The sequence below is a fragment of the Thermobia domestica genome, chromosome 2 (assembly GCF_964235325.1).
Source record: "Thermobia domestica chromosome 2, izTheDome1.hap1.1, whole genome shotgun sequence".
NCBI classification, from domain to species: domain Eukaryota; kingdom Metazoa; phylum Arthropoda; class Insecta; order Zygentoma; family Lepismatidae; genus Thermobia; species Thermobia domestica.
This window is the reverse complement of record NC_137455.1, coordinates 89058140-89082705: the sequence shown is the minus strand read 5'-3', so window position 1 is coordinate 89082705 and position 24566 is coordinate 89058140. Positions and strand designations below refer to the sequence as shown.

The window sequence follows — 24566 nt, the reverse complement described above, 5'->3', positions numbered from 1 at the left end:
GGACGACAGCATGCAAGGGGAATCAATACAATATTAAGTAGAATTTTGTCTCTTCTTAAGTATGGAAAGAAATTCTAATATTTATAGAAATTCCACATTTGAATATTCGAACGAAACATCCGAGTTTCGTTTCATTTGTGAAACTACTTTAGGGTGGAAACATACTGAAGAGACCTCGCGAACGAAGTCGAGGTTTAAGTCGCGGTCGCACCCTCGATACTGGCACAAACACATGGATTCAAATGGATAAGCGCATGCCGAAGATGTACGCTACATTGCGACCTGGAGGTCGACCGCGAGGGTGAATTAGTGGTCGCGATGATAAACAACCGAGTTTGTTTTTACATCGATGTTCTGCGGAAGCATCACTGTGGCTCGTGTTCTCATTGGTTTTCTCTATAGCGCTGTACGGAATAAAGTCTTAATATGTTTAGAATTTCATCTGCAGAGGGTTGTGTATGTCTATGCTCGAAAGGTTTTGCTGCACCACTAAATTTCATTATGAAATACATATTAACAGAACTAGTGAGGAATGTTCCAGCAATATGGAATAAGAGACAAACAGCTTCATGATAGGCACGTTTTAAATAGAGAATAGAAGAAAATAGCAACTGAAGTGGGAATGACAGGTAAGTTATTCATATTTATTTGAGAATTATACTGTAGCTCTGTAGCTTATTATTATATAAGGCAGTGGCGGTTACAGGGAGGAGGCTTTCGGGCTGAAATTCTAAAGAAAAAAGAAGCTAATGTTAATCATATGTTAAGTTATAATGTTAAGTTAAAACTCCACGCCCCCTTCCCCCTAATTCCGAGATTAATAAAGTAATTCTTCTAAATCCGTTACTGATATAAGGTAAAGAAATACCTGTAAAGACAGGCACGTATTCATAGGGAGAAAACGTCGAATAATTGAATTGCAGTGACGAAACTTGATTTGCTGAAGTTAATGCCCTCTCCACCTCAAAAGCTGAAGATATACCTGGTTTTCTTTTTATTATTATTATTTTACTGGGAAATGATTTCTCGCCTGAGTGCTGAAAAAGGACATTTCTTCAAAGATAATTGGAAAAAAATGTAAAAGTCTTTGATTTATTGATAGAGATGGACAAGAAACGAGATTCAAATATTTTTGCGAAACAAGAGACGAGACTTCGGCATTTCTCGTATCTCGTCTCGCGTCCATCAATATTTATAAACTGTTTGGTCCTTTCAATTACAAAATGTAGTTTTGCAGTGATTTTTATCCACTGACGGAATAATTTCACACGCGTCACAGTAGCGTTTCTCTTGAAACTGGGAACTTACTGCGAGCGTGCAACCTTCTCGCTATGTGTGCCATTCATCCGTCGCGACCTAGTCATCGAGGTAGCGACCACGACTTAAACCTTGACCTAGATCGCGAGGTGTCTTTGGTATATCTTTACCCTTAAACTTCCAAACCATGGGGACCCAAAAGTAACTGATGAGTATGGTAGAGGTGGAACCTATTTTTGGAGCATGGAATCTATATAAAAAGCCATTTCTCGTTATCTCTTACAGTATTTTTTGATACCTGATGACAGGCAGGTGCACGAACAGAGTCCCCTCTTTATGCATAGTGTAATTTAGAATTTTAATTAACTTGAGCAACATATTCGAATAAACGGATAATAATAGAAAAAACGAATAATTTTCAATATAATTATTAGGATAACGAACAACTTATTAAGTAGAATAATTTTATAAATCCGAAAAATATTTTGAATAAATTAAAGAATAATAAACCCTGTTGGAATAATTATAAAAATAATTAATCAAAAATGAAATGAAATCAAATATTTGAGTTTTACATCCCAAGCTTATGCTGGCTAGGCTAAAGGAGATGATGAAAAATGAATGCAATGGTGGAGTGAATAAAGTGGGAGGAAACGGGAGAACCCCGAGGAAAACCATGCACACGATGTTTGTCCACCACAAAGTCCACTTTGCGCGAGCTGGGATCGAACCAGGATAATAATTAATCAAGTTGACAATAATGAAATAAATTGGAATAATTACTTTAATAAGCCAATAATTATTGAAATAGCGGATAATCAAATAATGCTGAATAGATTCTGAAAGTATAAATAGAGTTGATCTTACCTGCGTACAGACCATTCAATGGAGTCTGAGGCTCAGTTGTTTTAAGTATAGCTGCTCGAGATATCGCTCCTGTCACTGGATACGAGTGGACAAAAGAACCACAAATATTGGCAAATCCTACGGCTATCATTTCCTGGGTTGCATCCATATTTTGACTTTCAGCTGCAATACACACATTTTGTTTTAATAAAAATTTAGCTATACGATAGTATTTGACACTTATGAAGGTGTCAGGTACTAATTAAATAAGTAGAGAAAATAATGGAGATATACTAGCAATCCAAGAACTTGGGAGGACTAGTAGTGATAGTTTCTCGATGGGACTGTTAACATTTTTCTACGGAAGAACCAATGCAGATGCTTAGGAACAGGATTCTTCGTTAAAAAATAGTTTCTTGCCACGTATATTGGATATGTTAAGAAGGAAGTTATATTGGACAGAAGCCATGACACTAAAGGGAAGCGAAGCAGGGATATTTCACGTGAAACGCTGTTATTTTTTATTGCTCGCCCTGTGGACTTTTCAGTTATGTGTAATTATAAATGGTATAAACTTTACTGTGTAAGAACAAGTTTATATTGAACAGGAAGTCAGCAGACTCACCAGGAATGGAACGAGAGACGTTTGCGTGGAAATTTTGTGCACTAAACATTTTGCCCATCAGACCTTGCAACTTATATGTAGCTATAAATTGTGTAAGACGTATGAGAGGTATTTATAAAGGATATACTAAGGAAGTTATATTGAATAGGAAGCCATGACTCTAAAGGGAATCGAAGCAAGGATGTTTTACGTGGAAAACTGTACGCTATCTTTTAATGCTCGCATTGTGGGCTTTTCAGTTGTGTAATTATAAATGGTATAAACTTTACTGTGTAAGAACTAACTTATATTGGACAGTAAGTTAGGAGACTCACCGGGACTCGAATCAGGATTCTCCCACGTGGAGAATCGTATGCTAAACCTTTTGCTTGCACTGCAGAGTTGTAAATGTTATAAACTTTACTGTGTAACAAAAACTTATATTGAATAGGGAGTTAACAGATTTACCGGGAGTTGAAGCAGAGCTTTCCCAAATGGAAAACCGTACGCCAAACATTTATTGCTTGCAGTGCGAACTTTTTACTTATATGTAATGGTATAAACGTTATTGTGTAAGAACAAGCTTATATTGGACAGTAAGTTAGCAGACTAATCGGGAATCAAACCAATGATTTTACATGTGGAGAACCGTACGCTAATTCTTTTTATGCTTGCACTGTGGGACTTTTCAGTTATATGTAATTATAAATGTTATAAACTTTACTGTGTAACAACAAACTTATATTGAACAGGGAGTTAGCAGAATTCGCGCCGGGAAGCAAAATTGTTTTTCACATGCAAAGCTAATGCATTACATATATATGGTTGGGAACGTTAGTATACTTTGAGTATTATTTTTGTTTTTGTAACTTGAAAAGTCGTAATACGGTAAGTAACTATTTGCATTTTTCTTTTCTAGGTCGTGAAGCAAATAGAAACTGTTGTAATTAATAGAAACACTGGAGAATAAAACCTATTGTCGTGAATTGTTCGTTGTTGAAATATAGCGGAGGTTATTTTTAGCGTAAAAGAGTTATAGATTGGCCTTAAAATATGGATTTACTGACCATTGCAATTGTATTGGATCGAAATACTTAACTTACTATTTTCTGGAATTTTTTCTAGTTACTGTTTCATTGATTTTTGACTGATTGGGGGAGGGCTGTTGTTTAAAGTGGAATTTGAACCATTACTATTGGTTGTAACGAGAAAGTATATCTATTGGGAAGTTTGGACTTCCCTTTACGCAGATGAAAAGTAGACTGTGTTCAAGATAACATTACGAAAATGAATGTTTGCACAACGAATTGAATTACTATTGCTCACACCAAGATTCATTTTAACTGTACCTGGCACTTTCGATTGATAAGTAAATTAGTAAATTATATTTTAAAGTGGTGTTGAAATTTATTTCGTATTAGGTTATCGACTACTGTCTGGATTGATTTTTTAAATTTTATGTTATATAACACCAAGGTTATAAAGAATGGTATATTAACAGTAATATGGATTCCGAACCACAATAGGGACAACTCCAATATAGTTGCTGTGTATGTGAACTGTTATGGAAGAAAATTCTCATAGTATATAGCATTTCTTTTATATTATCGTAACTGTATTATAAGACCAGGAGTGTTTTATGAATAATTACCTGATATAATACCGTACGTGTCAGTTATCGGACACAGTGAAGTATTGATTTAGTTACCTCTGTTTTAGACTATTATTGTAGGTTACAATTTAATAAAACATCTAGTTAGCAGTTTGAAGAACACGCCATAGTTAGTGATGTGAGGTGAAAAATTTTCCGCGGAAAATTTTCCAATTCGGAATATTTTCCCCTATATTTTTCCGGTAAATTTTCCGTTCTAAAAATATCAGTAATCAAGTAACAATTCCTCAGCAATCATAAAATTGGTTGAATTCATGTACAGAAAGGTATAAAAGTGAAAGATCATTTAAAGAATCTGAAAATTTTCATGGCTCAGGCAATTTTCAGTAGTATGTAGGTACAAGTTAAACAATTTTTCATGAATCGAAATTTTTTCTGTCTTATATGGAAAAATTGAAGAACTTTTTATGAGTGGAAAATTTTCATCATTTCGAAGCAAAAAGTAAAACAACTTTTTGTAAATTGGAAAGTTTTATTGCTCTGTAGAAACAAATGAAAGGAATTTTCATAGATCGGAAAATTTTCATCACGATGTATAAACAAGTGGAAAAAACTTTTCATAAGCCGGACAATTTTGGATATTATGTATAGTGATGTTAGGTGGAAAATTTTCCACTATATTTAACTGCACATTCAGCTACAAAATTAAATTTCTGTAGAGGAAAGTTAGTCAGCAACAAGTTATAATTTTCCAATTAGCTTACGGGAAACGGAAAATTTTCTAATATTTTAAGTTGGGAAGTAAACTTTTGCACAGTGTTTCTCTCTCCCTTTTCATCGGCGAGCTCCTTCGTTGCTAAGCGGTTAGCATACGCGCCTTTGGCATGGAAGACCTGCCTTCGATTCCCAGCGGGAGCTCATGTAGTTCGGATTTCACGTTAATCAGTTTGTCCCGTCTTATACAATCTCGCTGCTGAAAGGGACGTTAAATTCAAAATCAACTCAACTCAACTCGTCTCTCTCTCTCTCTATGTGTGTGTGTGTGTGTATGCAAAGTGCAGAGGACATGAGTTCGTAGATTACAAATACTCAATTCTATTATTTAAAATTTCAATTTATTAAAAGTCATGAATGTTTTCCGATTCATAAAAACATATTCCACTTATTTCTACATCGTTGTTTAACCGTAGAATTTATTGGTAATATATGTCTTAAAAAGTTTCATGAAGTGAAAATCTAACGATTCTTCATTTCAAGAATGTTTCAAAAACTTCAATGCGTTCTTCCCTCAGAATTCACCTTTGATCTTACAATATTAGATTTCGTCAGTTTAATACGCATAAGACGGATTTCTCATAGCTTTACTACTTTTATAGATTTACATTCTACAATTATAAATAAGTAGATATAATAGAGAGACAGAGAGAGAGAGAGAGAGAGAGAGAGAGAGAGAGAGAGAGAGAGTATGTAAATTTTTACTTCCCAACTTGAAATATTAGAAAATTTTCTGGTTCCCGAAAGCTAATTGGAAATTTATAATTTGTTGCTGTCTAATTTTCCTCTGCAGGAATTGTATATCTCAATGTGCAGTTAAATATAGTGGAAAATTTTCCACCCAACATCACTAAACATAATATCCAAAACTGTCCGGATTATGAAAAGTGTTTTAAGTTGTTTCTACATCTTGATGAAAATTTTTCGATTCATGAAAATTCCTTACATTTGGTTCTACAGAGCAATAAAACTTTCCGATTCACAAAAAGTTCTTTTACTTTTTGCTTCAAAATAATGAAAATTTTCCGACTCATAAAAAGTTCTTCAATTCTTCCATACAAGATACAAAATATTTCATTTATGAAACACTGTTTCACTTGTTCCTACATAGTACTGAATTGTCTAAGCCATGAAAATTTTCAAATTCTTTAAACGATCTTTCATTTTTTAACATTTTTATACATTATTTCAATCAATTTTATGAATACTTACGAACTGTTACTTGATCACTGATATTTGTTAAGAACGGAAAATTTTCCGCAAAAATACAGAAGAAAATTCTCCACCTCACATCACGGCTAAACAGCGATATAGGAATACGTGGAGTATATTTTTCTGAATCGGAAAATTTTCCGTTTCAAAATTTTCCGGAAAATTCTTATCACTGTACAGGGCAGATAATTCTTCGATTCATGAAAAATTGTTTCCTTGTTCCTACATAATACTGAAAATTGTCTGAGCCATGAAAATTTTCAGATTCTTTAAACGATTTTTCACTTTTTAACATTTCTATACATGATTTCAATCGATTTTATGAATACTAAGGAACTGTTACTTGATAACTGATATTGAAGAACGGAAAATTTTCCGGAAAAATATAGAAGAAAAAATTTCACCTCACATCACGGCTAAACAACGATGTAGGAATAAGTGGAGTATGTTTTTATGAATCGGAAAATTTTCCGTTTCAAAATTTTCCGGAAATTTTCCGTTTCAAAATTTTCATCACTACAGGACAGACAATTCTTCGATTCATGAAAAAATTGTTTTATTTGTTCCTACATAATACTGAAAATTGTCTGAGCCATGAAAATTTTCAGATTCTTTAAAAATCTTTCAATTTTTAACATTTCTATACATAAATTCAATCCATTTTATTAATACTGAGGAATTATTTGATCACTGGTATTTGTTAAGAACGGAAAATTTTCCGGAAAAATATGGAAGAAAATTTTCCACCTCACATCACGGCTAAACAACGATATAGGAATAAGTGGAGTATGTTTTTATGAATCTGAAAATTTTCATCACTGTACAGGACAGACAATTCTTCGATTCATGAAAAATTGTTTCATTTGTTCCTACATAATACTGAAAACTGTCTGAGCCATGAAAATTTTCAGATTCTTTAAACGATTTTTTCACTTTTTAACATTTCTATACATGATTTCAATCGATTTTATGAATACTTACGAACTGTTACTTGATCACTGATATTTGTTAAGAACGGAAAATTTTCCGGAAAAATACAGAAGAAAATTCTCCACCTCACATCACGGCTAAACAGCGATATAGGAATACGTGGAGTATGTTTTTCTGAATCGGAAAATTTTCCGTTTCAAAATTTTCCGGAAAATTCTTATCACTGTACAGGGCAGATAATTCTTCGATTCATGAAAAATTGTTTCCTTGTTCCTACATAATACTGAAAATTGTCTGAGCCATGAAAATTTTCAGATTCTTTAAACGATTTTTCACTTTTTAACATTTCTATACATGATTTCAATCGATTTTATGAATACTAAGGAACTGTTACTTGATCACTGATATTGAAGAACGGAAAATTTTCCGGAAAAATATAGAAGAAAAAATTTCACCTCACATCACGGCTAAACAACGATGTAGGAATAAGTGGAGTATGTTTTTATGAATCGGAAAATTTTCCGTTTCAAAATTTTCCGGAAATTTTCCGTTTCAAAATTTTCATCACTACAGGACAGACAATTCTTCGATTCATGAAAAAATTGTTTTATTTGTTCCTACATAATACTGAAAATTGTCTGAGCCATGAAAATTTTCAGATTCTTTAAAAATCTTTCAATTTTTAACATTTCTATACATAAATTCAATCCATTTTATTAATACTGAGGAATTATTTGATCACTGATATTTGTTAAGAACGGAAAAATTTTCCGGAAAAATATGGAAGAAAATTTTCCACCTCACATCACGGCTAAACAACGATATAGGAAAAAGTGGAGTATGTTTTTATGAATCTGAAAATTTTCATCACTGTACAGGACAGACAATTCTTCGATTCATGAAAAATTGTTTCACTTGTTCCTACATAATACTGAAAACTGTCTGAGCCATGAAAATTTTCAGATTCTTTAAACTATCTTTCAATTTTTAACATTTCTATACATAAAGTCAATCCATTTTATTAATACTGAGGAATTATTACTTGATCACTGATACTTATTAAGAACGGAAAATTTTCCGGAAAAAATATTGAAGAAAATTTTCCACCTCACATCACGGCTAAACAACGATGTAGGAATACGTGGAGTATGTTTTTATGAATCGGAAAATTTTCCGGAAAATTTTCATCACTGTACAGGACAGACAATTCTTCGATTCATGAAAAATTGTTTCACTTGTTCCTACATAATACTGAAAATTGTCTGAGCCATGAAAATTTTCAGATTCTTTAAACAATCTTTCAATTTTTAACATTTCTATACATAAATTCAATCCATTTTATTAATACTGAGGAATTGTTATTTGATCACTGATATTTGTTAAGAATGGAAAATTTTCCGGAAAAATATGGAAGAAAATTTTCCACCTCACATTACGGCTAAACAACGATGTAGGAATAAGTGGAGTATGTTTTTATGAATCGAAAAATTTTCCGTTTCAAAATTTTCCGGAAAATTTTCATCACTGTACAGGACAGACAATTCTTCGATTCATGAAAAATTGTTTCACTTGTTCCTACATAGTACTGAAAATTGTCTGAGCCATGAAAATTTTCAGATTCTTTAAAAATCTTTCAATTTTTAACATTTCTATACATAAATTCAATCCATTTTATTAATACTGAGGAATTATTACTTGATCACTGATATTTGTTAAGAACGGAAAATTTTCCGGAAAAGTATGGAAGAAAATTTTCCACCTCACATAGCGGCTAAACAACGATGTAGGAATAAGTGGAGCATGTTTTATGAATCGGAAAATTTTCCGTTTCAAAATTTTCCGGAAAATTTTCATCCCTGGCCATAGTATATTATTTCGTAATTGAACAATTCAGTTATTTGTATGTTTTCAGCGGTGGAAAGTAATGCTAACTCTGGTAAATGCTTAAAATGGATTACAATTGTAAGTTCAATTGGAACGATAACTTTAATATTTAGTTTGAAAGCTGAGTACTACTTTAAAGTTTGTTATGTATATAAGCAAATGTTTCTATTCATACTATTTAAAAAGTATTCATAATACAGTTTTCAATGGAAAGAAAAGTTTATCAGAAAAGTTAAAAACAATATGCAGTATAATATCCTGCTACAAGAAAACTTCCTGGAATTTAGTTTGACAAAAAACGTTAGTAACAAAATATTGTAGTAAAAGAAATTAATGCAAATTTACTTTGTATACTGCTGTAACAAGACAGTTTCTGCATTTTAGTGTACCAAAAAGGTTAAGGAAAAGTGTGTAATATTATTTACAGCTAGAAAAATGTTTAGATCTCATCTTCGCTCACAGAGCTGCACTGATGCGCTGAATGGACATATTATCATCGTAGAATATGGTGTCATTACTCGAAAACAACATTTGGATTAGTAGATGCACATGTTCCTTATATTCATGTCACGTAATACACGATAGATGAGAGAGTGTGTGGGAGGTAATGCGTGAGTTGATTTCATTTACTTCCACCCAGCTGCAGGCTGGATTTAGTGACAATTCGCAGCAGGACCTGTCACTGATGGTTTTCTTCCGACCACTCCTTCTCTTCGTTGCTGTCGTTTTGTTGTGAACGTTTTAAACCATCATAACCTTCAACACATTTGCTTCTTTGAAAATAGAATCTACCTATTTTAACTTGCACACTATCGTTTTACTGCTTCTCACATAGGACAGGGATTATTCTAATACACAACAACCACAAGAGCCCGGGGGGATACGCTTATCGACTGGCCGTTTTCAACCTTGACATCTGATGTGCTTCGAAGTCCAGGTGTAAACTGATAAAGACTTGTATGTTTGCTGAATTGTTTTCTGACACTATATTTAGTTAGTCTAGATTCAATCTGTTTAAAGTGTGTTATTCACTTGACCGAAGAGTATTATTTGATATTTAACGCATTCATAATTTCCAGTATTACGATCTTCAGGAACTTCCATTTAGTTTGTTTGTTTCTTTGCATTGCGAGTAAAACCCATGTCATTACAATTATTTAATAAGATATGACTATCTATATACAATTCTATCTTTGAAATACCTGTTTTCGATTATTTGAGAAATTGAATTAGTGCAACGTGTATATTACGCATTTTATTCATGTTTTCTTTTCAGACTCCGAACATACCATATATTAATCATTAAATAGTACATACTGAAGTTTTAGATTTAGTTTTACGATTTCTTCTGGTAACAATAAAGATCTTACTTTAGGTCGATTGATGGAAGTAGTAGGAAATGAGAGAATCCTGAGAATACCAACACGCATAATGTAAACTAACTCAAAGATAACCAGGTGAGAGTTGGTATTGAACCAGAAAGTCTCTACGCGTGAGAAGTGGACGATTTTGAAGGCATTGAAGAATATTTTATAATACTACAGTAGTATCAATATGTTTTAGATTCTTAGTATAGTACGATACACAGGTCACATGAATTTTATTTTGTTTTTTTCGAACTAATGTTTAAGAGGACCAGAAGGATAGATTTGAAGAGCTACCTATGTTCCACGGACCACAGTTTTAATATCACAGCTTTATACAATTGTATTCAAATTATAGGGCTATTAGATGGGTGTATAAGACTCTTGTTGGAATAAATGTTTTCTCTGTCTTCTACCTTAGAATTTTTTTTAAAATAATGTAAAACTCTTAAACACAATGAAGAAAATATGACCGTGCTGAGGTGAATCAAACTTGAAAACTTCCACCGTTCAAAAGCATTAAGGAAAGCAGCCTCTGTTCTCAAGCTGACACTATCCGTGGCGACCACGAAATAATATAAGGATTATTTTTCTCAGATGATGACTTCGTATGCTTATGCCAGTAGCTAAAACTGGAAAAGTGAATCAGGTAGTGTTTATAAAATGCTACGAGTATTACATGGTTCAATCTCAGAATATGTGAATGTGTGATAGACAACAATTCCATGGGACGGACAACACCATTTTCACGAAACATAAGATCACATAACTAACGTTACTGCCTACAACTATCTGTTGGTATCAAAATTAGCGATACGTGAACAAACATTGCCCACTCGTAAAATGTCTCGAGTCGTCGACTCGTGATATTTTGTTTCAATCGGTAGACGACGGTTCCGAGCTCTCGACTAAGTGACCCACGCACCAAACATCTTTGGCTCACGTTCCACTCAGTTCTACCAGCGTGGAGTCCATTGTCTCCCCGATATATGATTGTTGCTAACCGGGACTTTTCGTATTTTTCTTCTTTTTTTCGAGAATGTCTTACTTCATTATCGGCCTTTTCTTTGTCAAGTTGAAATCATAGAGAACTTTTTCTGATTCCTTTTATATTGTAACTTAACTTCAAGCATTACTTCTTTGATCAACATTTAATTAACATTTTCATAGATAAAGTTAAAATATGTTGAAAGAACACTTAATAGTACATTATATTCTCATCTCCACCTTGTTATGTCTCTTGTATACTATATATGTCTATATTTATGTCTATATCTATCTATATATACATATATCTATATATCTATTTCTCTCTCGATATATATATATATATATATATATATATATATATATATATATATATATATATATATATATATATATATATATATATATATATATTCATTTTTGACCCTCATTCGAGACCTCAACTAAAAATCCTAGGTTTATGCATGAACTACATTGTGTTGAAAAATGAACATATTCTAAGAATATCCAGTGTTTAGTGAGTATGATTACTGGAAAGAATATCGAATACCCATCTTGAGTTATTCGGATTGCTCGTAACTTAAACATAATCATAAGAATATGAAATAACCATTGATCATTAAAATTTAACGAACCTACTTATGATATTTGTAGTCAATGAAAAGCTGCTTTAAGTATGGACACACTTCAATTTATAGACTGAATGGTTATTTTTATTTATTTTGTATATAATATTTTAAACCAATATTATAAACTACCTTATTATCAAATTTGAGATAATATAGGGCATTCAATAAATGACTTTTTATGACTATTATACAGAGTCTTCCAAAAGTCCTGCAAAAAAGTAAAAAGCTGTAACTTTGAAACTACTACCTACAATTTTGTATTTTGTATGTAATGTTTAGTGGAAATGTTAAATTTTTTGGTGGCAACAATGAGCCGATGTAAACGTTGACGTCATAACCGCAAATCACGTGACAAAAATGGCGTCTACTCAAGAGAAAGCGCAGTGTGTGGCGTGGTTTTGTGAGTTAAAATCTAGTGTTTTGGTGAGAAGAAAATTCCGACAAAAGTATCAGAAACAACCACCTGCAGGTTCAAGTATCAAGTGTCTTGGACTTGCCTCGTAGCGGAAGGCCAACAACCAGAGTTGATGTGATTCAGTCCGTGCAAGAAAGCGTGTTGCGAAATCCAAAGAAATCGTTGAAACGCAGATCCTTGGAGCTGCGAGTGCCAATGACAACGCTACATAATATCGGTCGTAAGAAAATGATACAGAAGTTTACAAGCAAAAACCGAAAGATATTCAGGACCTCCGGAAGAAGATACATGATGTGATTGAGAGCATTACGGATGAAGCACGTCGAAATTCCATTCTTGGATTCCCGAAAAGACTTCAGCAATATTTGGACTAAATGGTGCTCAGCTGGAAGTTTGGCGTTGAAAAAATGCTTGGAAACAAAATCTCAGACTTTCTTTCAAGTCCACTAAACGTTTTGTACAAATACAATAAATGGCTACAAAGTTACACCTTTTTACTTTTTTGCAGGACTTTTGGAGAACTTCTACTTCTGTAAGTAGAAGAAAAATATAAAAAGAATAGATATACTCAAATCGCAATGACTTGATCACTTACAGTCAAGAATTATTGTATATATGCCTTAATACATCGTTACACAGTCAAATGCAAAAGAGCTAGAGGTGATTTATTCTCAATCAGTTGTAATAAATAGGTCTTTGTGCAATACTCTGTTATCTTCTAAAATATTACAGCTGAATTCTAACAATTTAAAATTCAAAGCCATTGCGGTCGACTTACAGAATGCTTTCGCTATAGCTATCACTTCAAGAAGCGTAATGGCTGGAATTACAAACAACGACGCTCCTAAGTGTTGCAACATCCCAATGAAGTTGGTCGTCTCATTACCAGATGTAACGCTGAACGGTGGTGGCTGAAACGTTGGTAGTCCAGTAGGTACAGATCCTATAAACACATAAAAAATAGTAGTGAAATGCGTAGTACCATATTATATATATTATGTAAAGATCTTCCGAATTAAGGATGAGTAAGTAAATAATTACGCCAAATTCACACTCTATTAATATGAACTAAAGCTGTATTCACAATTGCTGGAATTACGTTGCTTTATCTTTTTTTTACATCTAAAAAAATAAAGTTGACAGATGCACACAACAATAAATATGAAAAAAAATACATAATAGTTATTTATTTTAGTGCCATGGTCAGCTTTGATTAAAAAAACATCACATTGTAAGGTATCAGGATATAAACATATTCAGTAATATTATAAAGGAAACATATGAGTTTCGCTTCACAATGCGAAACTACGAAAGATTTCTAAACTATCTGAATCCAGTACTGAAACCGAGAGTAATAGATATATAATAGGGAAGTAAAGTGAGACATTGAAGTTGCTCTTCGGGTGCTAAATTCACATCAAAACCAGTTTCGTTATTTTTCACAATTACGTCTAACATATGGGAGTCTATATTGAAATTGAGAACTATACTTTGGGTTGTATTTTTAAGAATAAGAAGAGAGAAAAAATATATTCTTGGGATCCTGAATCCACACACACGCACGTGCACACACACACATACACACACACACACACACACACACATATATATATATATATATATATATATATATATATATATATATATATATATATATATATATATATATATATAGAGAGAGAGAGAGAGAGAGAGAGAGAGAGAGAGAGAGCGAGAGAGAGAGAGAGAGAGAGAGAGAGGAAGAACGTTTTTCGCCTTCTATTACCGTTTTTGCTCTATGGGAACTAATATTGGAACCGGGCTACCTCTTCAGTTGCCGCAGAGAAATAAAATAAGAGATGGAACTTTTTATTATTACGGAATTTGAAAAGTAATCAAGCATATAATTTTTGATAAAGGAAAAACAAATTGTTGCTGACTACACACACTGATACTTCAATACACATTAATGAAAAGAAGTTTAATAAATGTGCATTAAATTTTTTCTTTTACTTACGGAAACGTATTTTAAAACTGCCATTTTCAATTATGAAAGGAAAAATCTGTATGTGGTAGAAGTAAGAGAAAATAACAATAACCCTCTTCGCTCGGGAGAGGAATACTCACAGAAGTAGGAATTAAATACACGGTTCTGATTGGTTGGCGTTATCCGTGTCTTGCCACGTAGCACACATATAGCAGAAATCAAACGTTTGTTGTTGGGGCTTTCGTAGCTACATGCTAGTAATGAAAATTGCTTTGGGCGTGGGTTCAAACCCGGCTCAAGGAAAGTTTATTATTTTAATTTTCATAACATTTTTTCATTAAAATAAGATGAAAATACTGTAATACTCAAAAACTCATTTACTTTCTTGCAGACAAGTAGTAGTAGTAGTAGGAATGGGTTAGAAGCCTTGCAGGGCTCGTTTTGTTCCACCTTGACCCCCATGATGTAAATTTTGTGACCAACTTAAAACAGGTGACTAGTGTAGAGCGCGAAAAAAACGTACTTCCGGGAGTATTACTCTCCCAAGTGGGTTATCTTCTCTTTACATAACTGAAGAATTACTGAGGAAATGTGTCGAACTCCTTGAAAATTCTGATTTTTCTTCTAATTTGTCTCATCGATTGGAATTTAACATCTAACAGAAATGAATGAATCATTTCGCTTTCTCAGAGATGATTAAGATATAATGAATTCATTTCATTTTCTCTTTGTATTTGACATGTATCAGATAAACTTAACACCACTTTTTAATTATACAAATGCTTCTTGCTTCTTCCAACTACGTTAGTAAATATTTTTATAAATAAGTGTTATTTTATTATTATTTCCACAATCTAAAGTTCAAAAGACAATATAGTTTATAATCTAAAGTACCGGAGTTTATTTATTGTATTTAAAATACAAATCACAATAATAAATAATTCGTAGATTTTCTTAGAGAAATTTTTAACCAGCAAAACAAAAAAAAATCCTTTCTAAGTTAAATTTTCCCTAGTTTGTAAATGGCGGTCTTTCTGTATTTTACTGGACTGTTTCTTGACTGGGAGAGAATATTGAATTGAACAAGTGAGCGGTATTTCACTTATGATCTGTCCCCTTGCTCAACACTGCTATCCTTATGCAGGGTAGTGGCAGGAGAACGATGATACGGAGAAGAGCTTAATCATTTAACACAATCTTAAAAAATAAAATAAAAAAATAAAAACTTCGAAGGAAACTAAAGATAATTGAGATTTATCGATTGTTCTTAATAGAAGGAAGAACAAAAACAGGGTCACAAAATTCGGCCTGGTAAATTTTGATACAAAATTTACAAACAGTAGGGAAATTTCCCTCCAACTACGTAAACTTGTCAGGATGCAAACTTACGAAAAATCTTTAAAACAATCTTGTTAACCTTTATGTTTTAAAAACCTTGCTGGTGTAAGAACAAATTCTAGGCAGCAAAAGCCCAACAAAGTATCCCAGCAAAAGAAGTAACCAAATATCGGTATTGAGGATTTTTTTGCAAGTATTCCTTGTCTACCAATTAGAGCCTACAGCAATGACACAAAAATCCACGAATGTTCAGCTTAATTGTGGAAAACCTTCTGACTAATAATAATAGTAATAAAACGAAACAAGTCGTATTTTCTAGATCTCGAGGCTCTTGATTGACGTTCTTTATTTGTACTTACCAGTCAGTTTAAATGGTGTATTGTCTTCTTTCATAAAAAGGTAAGCGAAAAGTCCACAGAGAACAAATACAATGACATTCCTTGCTGTACTAATAACCCAGAGTGTTCCGATGCCAATTCTTTTAATTAATGGTACTTTATCACTATCGGATTCGAAATGCAGGAACTTCAGGGTCTGCAATAGAGTTACACCAGACAGATAGTACAATATAATAAACAGTTTAACATTCATATTTTTCTTCAACATTTCTTTTACATTCTTAAGTATTATTTCGCCATATTACAATTTACTAATCATTTTCTATTAATATGAAATTGTAATACTATTTATTAACTATTTGTTTTTTTAAGTTTTGTTTATTTAACTGTTTATAAACTTTACGAGCACTTAACCCTACTCTTCTGCTTTATCTTTGAGAACAAAATAAAATGAACCGGTATTCGTCGGAATTTAATTATCGTATTCAACATGAGATCATACAAGAGAGCAAATTACTTTCATCGACTGCACAAAGAACAACTGTATCTAAATAACTATTTTAAATTTCCTCGAGGAAAGGTCGCATAATTCTGACTATAATAAAATTCCACAAACTTCAAGTGAACGTAAGCGAACTTCTGCCACTTTATGCAACATATATTTGTATGACTGTCTGTTCTACGATACGCTCATTGAAAAAAAGAAAGATAGAAAGAAAGAAAGAAATTCAATCTTAACGCAATTCGGTGTAATTTTAATCATTCCCGTTACTTAGGGTGGAAACTGGTCAAAAAGAAAGGAGTGTCTTGAAAAATGACTCTTTAACCCTTTTGAAAAATAAGTTTAGTAAATTTCTTAAGTTTTTATGAAAGAGTATGTGTTTGTTGGACCTCTATTGCTCGGAGTTGAAAGTAGTCAGAACTTAAGGGTGAATTCATTGCTCTCTTACATTAACTTTGCATTTTTGTTTTTAAAAAACGTATATCATGACATGTGCTTCATTTGAGGCTTTTTGATGAGAAGCTATTATTTGAGAATGAAATCACTACTTTAAATAACAGTTTAACGACAACTTTCCTGAAGTAGACAGGTTTTCATGAAACATGATGTGCTTTGTATGAAGTTTTCCAATGCGGCTTATTGTTTGGGGTTGAAATCATTCAAGATAAAGGATGATTTGCTACCTACAACATGTTTCGGAGTAATTTTCGTAAAGATTTTTTCTTTCATGGAGCACAGCATATGTTTCCTTTCAAGCTTAACAGCTCTTTTTATTTACAGATGAAATATTTTAAGAGTAAGGAGGGTAATAAAACCCACCATTAAATAAAAATCTATATAAAAATAATCAAGTTTGCAAATAATTATACTCTTATTTACCTTTGCCCTACCTTTCCCTACATGTCAAAATATATTTATAAAAATGAAATACCTGCCTTGAGAAGTAAAAGTGTCGTCAAACACAACACTCCCAGCACACTATCCCATAACGTAGCTTCTTTTATGTGCAAAGCAATATTCTTCCACATGTCCACGAATTCATCTACGTCATTAAACGTCAGTCCAAGAAGACCTTTCACTTGGCTTGTTGCAATGGTTAAAGCTGCAGCTGCTGTGAAACCAACAGTCACAGGAACCGAGATGAAATCAACTACAAAACCTACAATTACAGAATTATTTTTTTTAAAACAACCAAGACATATATATATTAGGGTGGTCCTTATTTATATGGGGAAAAATAAATTTAGGAATTTCCTTGGACTCACCACCTAAAATGGTTCCATATGGGACAAAATTAAGCCAGGAGAAAAATTAGATCCATTTAATAATTTTAAATGGTGCCCCAAACGCCCTAAAATTTTGAATGCGTTTACAATACATAGTATATGGGGAAAAGCTAGAATAAACTCTTGTAATTTACAAACGGCTTAAGGGAATGGAAAGATATCTTGGATAATGGAACTAGAAGAAATGACCAACCTAATTTTGTATAGCATTATTATGGCGGCCATACTGTAGTCCGCCATCTTGAATTCAGGTCAAAATTTTCAAATAGGAAGAGGATCATGTTACATATCATTTTGAGGTGGCGTTTCCCCAGAATCACAAATCTCGCATTATTTTCAAGCTACCAATAATCTTGTAAGAGCTATTACGTGTGAAAAACGAAATGCTTCGATGTAATGTTATTTTATTGTAGTTATGGAGAAAGTTAAATCTTTGTTTCCCCATGAACTACCAATGAGTTTTTCCATCAAGATGATTCATAGACCATTATGAGAAAAAAGAAAAAATATAACATGGAAGAAATTGAAATATCCCTTATTTATGTAGTACTGTATCTTTGGGGTAAGTTTTCAATAGGTTTTCAATCTTATATACTACACAGTTCACTTTTGTCACATCTAGGAAAAAATTATCTATGAGAATTCACTATGTGCAAAATAAACTGTTTCTGATACTCATTTTTCGTAAAAACGATGTTGTAATCTTCTGTTAGTTTCACTCCCCTTTCTGCTGCATCGTTTATTACGGAGATGAATTTAACTATTGTCTTTCCTTGAAGATAGTCATTGTTATCTGACCATGAAATCGGATCACACTCAAGAAACCCTTTGGGTATTTTAAATCTCACGAGAAAAAATTGTTTGTTGTATCAAAATTACTGATTTCTCTTTTCGCAAGAATTTTTATGGTATTATCCTTGCGTCAAGCCTCTTTGCTGCTTCACTTTTTCTCCTTACAGTTTTAATTCTTTCAACCAATTTTTGTTTTTCCACTATGTTAACTTCATCATCAAAAAGCTCCAATGCTACGTATTCCTCCTTCAAGTACCAGAGATGCCAAGAAAATTTAGAAAGAGACACTTCAGATAATTCATTATCTATTTGCCTATACTGTACAAAGCTTTCAAAAATTGCAGGTCTTGTAATGGTGAATGGGATACTTGATCACATTTAAATCAAGCTTGGACATATAGTCGTATCAGAAAAATTCATGCTCTCCGAAGACCCGTTTCTATTTGCTTCGTTAAACGAAAATGTTGGCGAAAGAGAAATATTTTTAAACAGTATATTGCTTTTCCCATCTACCTTGCATGGTGAATTGCTCCAGGCAAACGAAAGAAAACTTTTCGAGGAGGTATGCCATCCAAGAATGTCAGTTCTAAAAATTTACTGTAATCTTCTCTGCGGTGTCCTGCTTCTACAAGTTTGATAGCAAAATTCAATACTTCATTTCTTACATCTGAAATGTTGTTCCTTACGTCATTATCATCATCAATTCTGGAATAAAGTTAGTAAAATCTATTTTAGATCAATCGTTCTGAAAATGCTTAAATAGGGGAACGTCCGGTCCAGATTAAAACGAAACACAACACTTGTCAAATACACATTTTAAAACCAATTTATAAATGTAGTGTCTACAAGGAAGGTATAGAAGATCATTTTGGAGCATCTGCTCTAGCAGAATGAAAGCACCGTTCACATGACACATATTGCAGGGAATAGTGTGACAACAAACTGCCTGCACGAACTTTACCAAGTTCCACTCTTCAAGCTAATGAACTGTAGTAGAAATAATATGTTCGTTCTTCTCTTCATGATGACAAACTGAGAACACCAATTAGCTTCTCATGAGCATCTCCTGTAATAAATATTGATAACCCGTCGATAGTCTCTCTACCAGTCAAATTCGGCAGTAGTTTTCCGTCTCATTGCACAACTAACGCACTTGATGCACTCCGAAATTGTTTTTGTGGTCTTATGCAACTTCGCTACGGATTTTCTCTCAGCATCGATGCATATTTATTACTAGTTCCTTTACATTATGGCCTAATGTTTCTGCCGTCGCTGTCAGAATATGTATTCTCGTTCTATCAGTGGACTTGTATCGATCAAGAGCAGCAACCTGTCTTGGAGTTTTAAAATTAGTTTTTCCTCTTTTACATCTCTTGGAGGGTCCGGGCGCACACAGGCACATACTTATATTTTATCTTACATACTCAACTGGGTTTTCCTATTCATTTCTTGAAATGCTTACCTCCGTGTATTTTGGTGTAAAATTCATACAAATCATTTTCAGAAGTGCATTTTTCTTTTGCGTTCCTCTTTCTAATGAAGCCGTGCATATCCCTCTTGTTCTTTTCGAGCCAAACTCATGTCTTTACATTTAGTTGTGTAAGAGTTATTACTTGCGAAAAAGAGAAATATTTTCACAGGTAATAATTCTTAGACGACTAAGATATCTTATAGTGCCAGATTTGTGTTTCTGGTGAAATGCCACCTCAAAACGATATGTCATATGACCCTCTTCCTATTTGAAAATTTTGATCTGAATCCAAGATGGCGGACTTCAAGATGGCCGCTGTGACAATACTATACAACATTAGGTGTGTTTCTTCCTCTAGTTCCATTATCCAGGGTATTTTTGCGTTCCCTTAAGCCGTTTCTAAATTACAAGATTTTATTCCAGATTTTTCCCATATATTATGTACTGTAATCGGATTCAAAATTTTAGGTCGCTTGGGGCACCATTTAATATTATTCAATGAAGTTAATTTTTCTCCTTCCTTAATTTAGTCCCATATGGAACCATTTTAGGGGCGAGTCCAAAGAAATTAGGAAATCAAAAATTAAGGACCACCCTAATATATATATATATATATATATATATATATATATATATATATATATATATATATATATATATATATATATATATATATATATATATATATTTGAAAAAAAAAAGAAAATCATTGTGAAGGAAAAATAATACACACTAAAAAGAACAATAAATTTACTCATTGCTATTCGTGTGGTTCCAGAGTATGCACACATTCCCAGGAATTAGATAAAGTAAAGTTTATATACACGTGTATGAATCAGCATAAACACAATAACAGATCACGCACCTGAATGATCATCTAGAAAACAACCTGAATAAATCTTGGTTTGTTCTCTTAATACAAATTTTCGCTTGACAAATCGTTTAAATTAAATAAGAATAGGAAATATACATATCCTATATTCGTTTTATTTATTTACTTACTTACATAAGCTTACTGTGCTTTTCTGGAAAACACTTCTTTTCACATACCTGTCATTCACTTGCACGATTTCAATATGGGTGATGAATGGGAGAGGGGCAATTCAGAAATATTGATAGGCGGTAGAAAGAAGACTATGATAGTTTGCGAATAAAATTAGGCTAATTTACCTTGAACTCAAACCTTAAGATTTCTCTTCTTGTCATCGAAAAGTTTTTGAATCTCGATGCAAGTTTCGATTACATCATCAAAATTAAGGTTTCTCATACACGTAGTATGATGGTTCAATTACGATTTGATAACAATACGAAAATGTAAATACAAAAGTACTAATATTCTTCAAGCTTTGATTTTAACTATTGCCTCAAAGATAAAGATTTCAAGAATAACTTAACCAACTTCGACTATTATGTTTTATGGAAGTTGTAGATCTACCTTTGGTGATCCGTTCACAGACTTCTGATACTTGTTCTTAACATAATTTCAATAATAAATCACAAAATTTGCGAAATACTACTTGCAAATTAAAAAGAAAAACGATCTGTGTAAATCATATTTTCTTGTACATACAAATAATTGTTTGTTACAACTTTTACAGTATAATACAGTTAACTGATGCGAGATTTTCTAATTACAGAATGGCTTATTACATGCTATGCTTTTATTCAAGTATTGTGTACATGTAAGTTCGGTACAGTTGAGTAGTCAATGAGGTAATCCGTGTATCGTGTCCAATGAATAACAAGGAAACATGGCAGTCTGCGTGACGAAATTTGCAATGCATTGTGGGTATCTGTTTTGTCGGTGGAATATCTTTGATAAAAACTGTTGTAATGGATAAACATTACTTCTTCATGAATCAATTTCATGCAAGTGATAACACAAAACGCATACAATCCTTTCATGCTATTTTCATCAACATTCTAGAAGACAAAAAATCCGTGTTTACCAAACGTCGGCTTTCTTGTGGCAAATGATTACTTGAAACGCAACAAAACATGAGTAATCGCAATGTTTCACAGTGCTATATCAACCTTCCGTGGTTAATGCTACTTTCGAGTTACTACTGCATCATTTCCTTTGTCAAAATTACACAAATTATATTTGTAATCGATTTCATTAGTAGTTATGATTTCATTAATTTTTTCACAATTAAGATGCATGATATGTTGTATATCTATTTATTTATATCTAGGTTCTTACGTATAAATACCCCTCCCCTAAACCTCTCGAAATTTAAAAAGAGTGTCTGAAGGTAATCATGCCCAATGAAAGACAATCAGACCATGTATTAATCCATATGATCACATGTTACAATCTATTTTAATGAGCATTAAGCACAATGTTCAAAATTTGCACCTAATTCTAATTCAATTTTCCCATCAACATTTAAAATTCCCGCCAAAATTCAAAGTGTTACTTAAGTATAGTTCTTGGAATTTTTAAATCACATACTCATCAAAGAGGATATAATACGTTAAAAAAAACTCTAAATTTTGAATTTTTCATATTTTTTACCCATAAAAGAGAACAAGCACGGGGATCCGAGTCCTAGAGAACATTTACTAAATTTTGTTTTTTCACGATTCCAAAATTACCTCTTCATGAACTAATGTACCTCTTCAAAAATTTAGGACGAGTGCATCGTTGCACCTATCGTTTTTCTTTCTTTTCTTTTTTCTTTTTCTTTTTCTTTTTCTTTCTTTCTTTTTCTTTTTTTTTTGTTAAACGACACATGTCAAGTTTTGTCAGACACGAAATTAACAACAATATTTTGTTTGCTTTATGAGATATCTACACCTGTTGCCTACACTTGGTATATTATAAATAAATATACGTTTTTGGAGAAACTATAGTATGTAGTATAGTTTTTCTCATTTTTCTCAAAACTTGTTCTTTTCTGAATGTGTTATTTTACAAAAAACGATTCATATGTTATAGTAAAGCATCATCTAAAAGATAAATTAGGTGAATAACGACCACTTGGTCATATGATTTTTGGGGGGAATTTTTTACACATAGAAGTGGATAAGCAGGGCTGCCGAAATTTAAAAAGTTATATAAAATACTTGAGTCCTAGAGAGCATCTACCAAATTTTACATTTTGGTAATTCACAAATTTAAGGAGTTGTCTTATGTACTACTCCCAAATTTTGAAGGGAGTGCGTCAATTTATCCATGTATTATGAAAGAGAATGGATCCGTATTTATCCATATAACCATATAACGTGATAAAACCTTATTATAGAGTTCAAAAATGGTCAAAAACCTCAAAAATTTGAATTCTTGGCAATTGTTTTTAATCATAAAGGGGAACAAGATGGACCGCCCAAACTTACAGAGATGCATACCGAGGTCCTATGCTACCATATCAAATGTTTAAACTATTCCCAACTTTAGGGGTAGCCCTATATACTGTTCCCAAAATTAAGAGGAATGCGTCACGATATACATGTTGTATGAAAGAAAATGAACTCTTGTAATCAACTATATGAAAATATAACATGATAAACCATCAAAAAGGTTAAAGTATATATAGAAACTCCGTTTAAATTTTTGGTAATGTTTTACCCATTAAATGGAACAAGATAGACCACCCGAAGTTACAGAGATGCATACCATGGTTCTCTTTTATAATACTAAATTTTTAAATTTGGAAATTTCCAAAATTTAAGAAATGGTTGTATGCACCTCCCAAAATTTGAGGGGATAGGCCAACGTACCCATTGTCAAAAATGAGACAGGGTGTTTCTATGCACCTTTAGACCATATCCTTTGGGCCAGAAACTCAGGGGAAGAAAGTTTCGCCCAAATCACCCCAGTATTACTGTATATGTAAAACACATTTCAACATTAAGAGCTTAAGCTATTAATTCGCAAGTAGTATCTAATCCGATATATTCATTTACATTAATAAAGTACTCTAGCTGCACGCCGTATGCCCTCCAAATGAAAATCGTTCTTGACGAGATAGTAAAAATTGTCAATTTTGTTAGGATGTCCTATTCATAGTATATTTTTTGGTCTTTGTGTTGAAATGATAAGTGATCAGAAACTCTTATTATTACACTCAAAAATTCGCTGGCAATCTCGGAGTAAGGTTCAGACGCTGTTGTTTGAGCTTGGTTATTCCTTTGGAGAATGGAAAATGCGCTTCATTCTACATACCGAGTGATTTCATTAATTTTATTGAACAACTCATTTCTGGTGATGTTGCTGAAAGTATCGTGAAGATTTGAGGTCATTGGAGCCTCAGTTACGTCTGTATTTCCTGTTTGTCTCCCCAAAATTGACCGGATGAAAACTGCCTTTCTAGACTCGGAATATAGATTTTCTTCTGTAGAAGAAAAGCAACTTAT

The 24566-nt window shown here is 32.8% G+C and overlaps 1 protein-coding gene across 1 annotated transcript in view; it reads right to left on the bottom strand.

Annotated features, from left to right (window-relative positions):
- LOC145673990 (sodium-independent sulfate anion transporter-like) overlaps positions 1 to 24566 on the bottom strand; it is a 109744-nt gene that overhangs the window by 32832 nt on the left and 52346 nt on the right. The window contains exons 4-7 of the mRNA XM_081743816.1: positions 17594 to 17817; positions 16178 to 16352; positions 13293 to 13457; positions 2125 to 2286 (exon numbers count right to left, since the gene is read on the bottom strand). Coding sequence (XP_081599942.1) covers positions 2125 to 2286; positions 13293 to 13457; positions 16178 to 16352; positions 17594 to 17817 — 726 coding nt within the window. The remainder of the gene's footprint in view (positions 1 to 2124; positions 2287 to 13292; positions 13458 to 16177; positions 16353 to 17593; positions 17818 to 24566) is intronic.